The sequence below is a fragment of the Apis mellifera genome, linkage group LG5 (genome assembly GCF_003254395.2).
Source record: "Apis mellifera strain DH4 linkage group LG5, Amel_HAv3.1, whole genome shotgun sequence".
Lineage (NCBI taxonomy): Eukaryota > Metazoa > Arthropoda > Insecta > Hymenoptera > Apidae > Apis > Apis mellifera.
The window spans coordinates 11,269,299-11,273,401 of NC_037642.1; the positions used below are offsets into that span (position 1 = coordinate 11,269,299).

General features: G+C 30.1%; 1 protein-coding gene across 3 annotated transcripts; it reads left to right on the top strand.

Moving 5' to 3' along the window:
- The first annotated feature begins 2,002 nt into the window (after nt 1-2,002).
- LOC726337 (mitochondrial intermembrane space import and assembly protein 40-B) lies at nt 2,003-3,590 on the top strand. Of its 3 annotated transcripts, none has more exons than XM_016912188.2 (2): nt 2,003-2,129; nt 2,525-3,590. In XM_016912188.2, the coding sequence occupies exon 2, from the start codon at nt 2,954-2,956 to the stop codon at nt 3,422-3,424; it is 471 nt and encodes a 156-aa protein (XP_016767677.1). In that variant the 5' UTR covers nt 2,003-2,129; nt 2,525-2,953; the 3' UTR covers nt 3,425-3,590. The 3 variants fall into 3 exon arrangements, with proteins under 3 accessions (XP_016767677.1, XP_006567729.2, XP_016767678.1); XM_006567666.3 differs by having other exon boundaries at nt 2,023-2,181; XM_016912189.2 differs by lacking the exon at nt 2,003-2,129 and adding an exon at nt 2,252-2,270.
- Nucleotides 3,591-4,103: the final 513 nt, after the last annotated feature.

Consider the following 4,103-nt stretch of genomic DNA (forward strand, 5'->3'; position numbering starts at 1 on the left):
TTCTATTGTATTCGATGACACGCTTCTATCGAACTCGATACGGAATTATAGTTGCCACGGGGAATTGTAGATTACTCTGCAACGTTTTACGGACACGTATCATGGAACGGTATTCGGTATTTTTACGAAAATACTTGCCGAGTTTTCTCCTAAAGTTGGATCGATTCGTACGTAATAAAGAAAAAAAAGACCCGTGTAGGATGTCGTAATTTGTCGAAAATCACTCTGACACGTGTGTATACACACGCACTTATCTTCGTACTTTCGTGTACGATATGGATGTTTTTTTTTTGTTTTTGTTTGTTTTTTTCGACAACTGATAATATCGCGCACAAAGCAAAAATACGAACGAAATTAGGGCTTTCGATATATATACACGCGCGCGTGTTTCAAGTTTCGTATCATCGATCGTCTTCCTTAAATGAAAGAAGTCCGGTTTGATTGCATTACCAAGTGCATCAAGGACTAGAGAGATGGGCTCGGAGAGTGTAAGCTACGTGAAGCGCATCGATATTTTCGAGCCGCAAATTTTCACATGTTCCTGCGATTTCCTTTTAGCGTACCGCAAGTTGGTACGCCATACATTCCGACCATCGTATATGTACCATTCTCTTTTTCTTTTGTTCGTTTTTTAAAAGGATATCTCTTTTTATTCGAAAAAAATTTTCACTCGATATTTTAAATATTTATAGGAAGTACAACTGCGTGTAAAATATTTTTGAAAAATAAAAGATGAAATGCTCGAGAGGTGTTTTCGTCTCTTGCGTCATTGGATTAGTTCTTACGTGTACAATTCGTATGACGAATATACCGTTATCGAATTAGTTATACATGATATTTGACAATAAACTTTTCATGTTTTTTTTATTTCGAAATAAAAATTTTTCGGCCGTATGATTTTGTTCTATGCATATTCTCGACGCATTACGCCTATGCGAAGGCCCCGTATTCAGGACCCACATGGAACAGTGAAAAGAATAAGCACAAGAGTCTTGGTTCAATTGCCGAGTTAACAATCGGGCAACGATTCGCTGTAACGCTCCAGGTAACTGAAATGTCAATTTTTTTTACGGATTTTATATTCGAACGTTACATTTGAACATTTTTTAGAGTCGTCAAAATCAATTGAGAAGAGAAGAGCAGATATTCCAAGCGCCAAAAGAGGAGTATTGATATTGCAGCAAGTATGAAATCTAATGCACTTTCGTTCTTCCTACACGTTCCAATCAATATTAGGTTACTATTATGATATCTTTTTCTTTTGGAAATAAGTATATAATCTTGTGAAAAATAGATGTTAATAAATTTTTTATTTTTTTCTAGAAAACTACTAAAATATTATAAGAATATACCTTTAATAAAAGTTTTTTTTTTTGATAACTTTTAACCTTGTATATTGACATTACCATTGACCTTACGCGAAGAAATTTGCATTTTTAAGTTCGATAAAAATAATTTCTCGAAAAATTTCTAAATATAAATTGTTAAATTTCATCGCTATTAATATATTGAAAATTATATCGAAATATTATTAAGAGAACTATACATCGAAATACTTGGATTGTTTTGTAAAAAAAATTATAATATACAGTTTTAAAAATGATTGAAAGATTATAAACTAAGAATACAAATATTTAGAAATCATTATTATCAAGATATAATGAAGATTAATTATTTTTATATTGATATATAAAAATTTTCAGGTTTATAGAGATAGTTCCTTATTCACCCTAACGTCTTGCAGGATTTCGTAGGATGCTAATGCATCGATCACCTTGTATTTATTACTAGCAATATTATGGAAATATTTCCTAGGAATCCAATAATTTCATTGGATGATTATATCGAGGCATATAGTTCTTAAAATTCATCTTTAAATAATTTTATAGTATCATGTACTTTTAAAAACAAAATAATTTTTTTCCGTTTTTCCACATTATATATTATATTTTTATTTACATACGATTAATTCAATAATTATTTAAAAATAAAAATTTGGATATCAGATACTCAGACCGCCATCTATGAATCGCATAATGTGGCTGCTCTTTATGAGAAAGGCATGGGTGAAATGCCGTAATATTTGTACGAAACATCTTCAAACGTGCTTAAATTCGTGAATATTAAATGTGAGTCGGGAGTTGGTGTTAAGTGTACTATGTATTATTTAGACGTTTCTCTGTTAGTACATTTAATTAGTTTTTAGATTTTTATTCATGCACACAACTTAACCTAAATTTCGAGAACGATCTATGTGAATAAAACTTAAAGTAAACAGTTAAATATACGATTAGTTGAATATATACACTTTATAAATTACATTGTTTCAAGGAAATATTATCTTTTTCTTTCATAATTTCATATTTGTTATTTATATGATTACATAAAATTCGTAGTTTCCTACGTAATAATTCTTCATTTGCAATTTTTACCCATTTATCATATATTTTTATATAACAATTGTAATTATTATATCTTTTTACTTGAAAAATTGTTTATAAAAAACTTTTTTTTTTGTTTTTAGAATATTACCACATAATCCTGGTCTTGAAGTGTCAAGAGTTTATTTAAAGAAAAACATTCTTGAGTCATTAAAACAATTATTTGGTGAAGAAGGGACTAAGTATACTATTGATATCCTAAAATATAATCCAAAAGAACTTAGATGTGTTTTAAGGTGCACTGATGATTGTTATGTACGTTTAAGAGCAGCATTAACCTTAAGTGACAAATACGAAGGACAATCTTGCACTTATATTATTCATCGTGCTTCGCCAAATTTATTATCATTTTGTGCCGATAGTAGGAATTATAAACATTGAAATATAAAGATTCTGGATATAAAAACAACTTAAGTTTGAAGAAAAACCAACTTAATTCACTTACATCATTTTTAAAAAGGAAAATATTGATTTTTTTGTTTTGTATTAATTTTTTTATTAATTATTCAACAATGCCATTCGTTCATAAGGAAGGTAAAGATACTATAATCTTTGCTTCAAAGGAAGATCATGCAACACCCAGTAAAATAGATCTTCCAGAACCAGAACCAAGTCCTGGTCTCTTGTTAGCAAGTGGAGAAATCAATTGGAATTGTCCGTGTTTAGGAGGTATGGCTACTGGACCGTGTGGTTTGGAATTTCGAGAAGCCTTCTCTTGTTTTCATTATTCAACCGCAGAACCAAAAGGTTCGGATTGTTACGATGCATTTAAAACTATGCAATCGTGTATGGTGCAGTATCCAGCATTATATGGAAAGAAAGGAGGATCTTTAGATGATTTAGACGATGAAGAAGATCCAATGGATGAACATAAAAAAAAATTAGAAAATGAAAACAAAGTCACACATTTAGAATCAAAAGTAAAAGAAGTTCCTCATAGTTCTAGTATCGAAACAGGAATAGAACAAACTAATGTTAAATGAATGATTTGTTTGTTTTTGTCAGTAAATAAATAATTAATGCATTTGCATTACAAAGTTAGAGTAAATTTTTACTAGAATTTAATAAAAGGAGAATTTCTAAAGTTCTTACGAGAAAAACAGGTTGTGCAAGAAAGCATTTTTAAAATAAAATATCTTTAAATATTGTTTTCCCGTTATTTTGTTCTCAATTTTTAGAATCGATATGCATGATATTCAGATTATATTATCTGAATTAAAATTAAAATTTAAACCTCGTAATGTTACAATGATTATTTTTATTTATTAAAGAACAAAGTGATGGTCAAACGTATTAAAATTAATATATTTTTTATTTCTCATTTTTTTTTTCTCCTTTGAATTTCAGTTGATCGATGGTGATATATTGTATAGTTGTAATCAATAAATTATTCCACAAAATAATAAATTACCATTTCATACGTACGATGCACGATTTAATAAGGGGAAAGATAATTTTTTCGCGACGCGATATCAAATTTGTCCTATTTGTTCGTGCCGCGACAACGAGATAGTTGACATCATTGCCGTCCGATGGCAGTGCGATCTTTCTCTGCGAGAAAGATGGAACCAATGTGCTATGACGTCAACTTTATGACCTCCCCTCTTTTGTTCCATCCCTTGGGACAGTCGGTCTCGTGTATACAACCTCTACCACCACGCC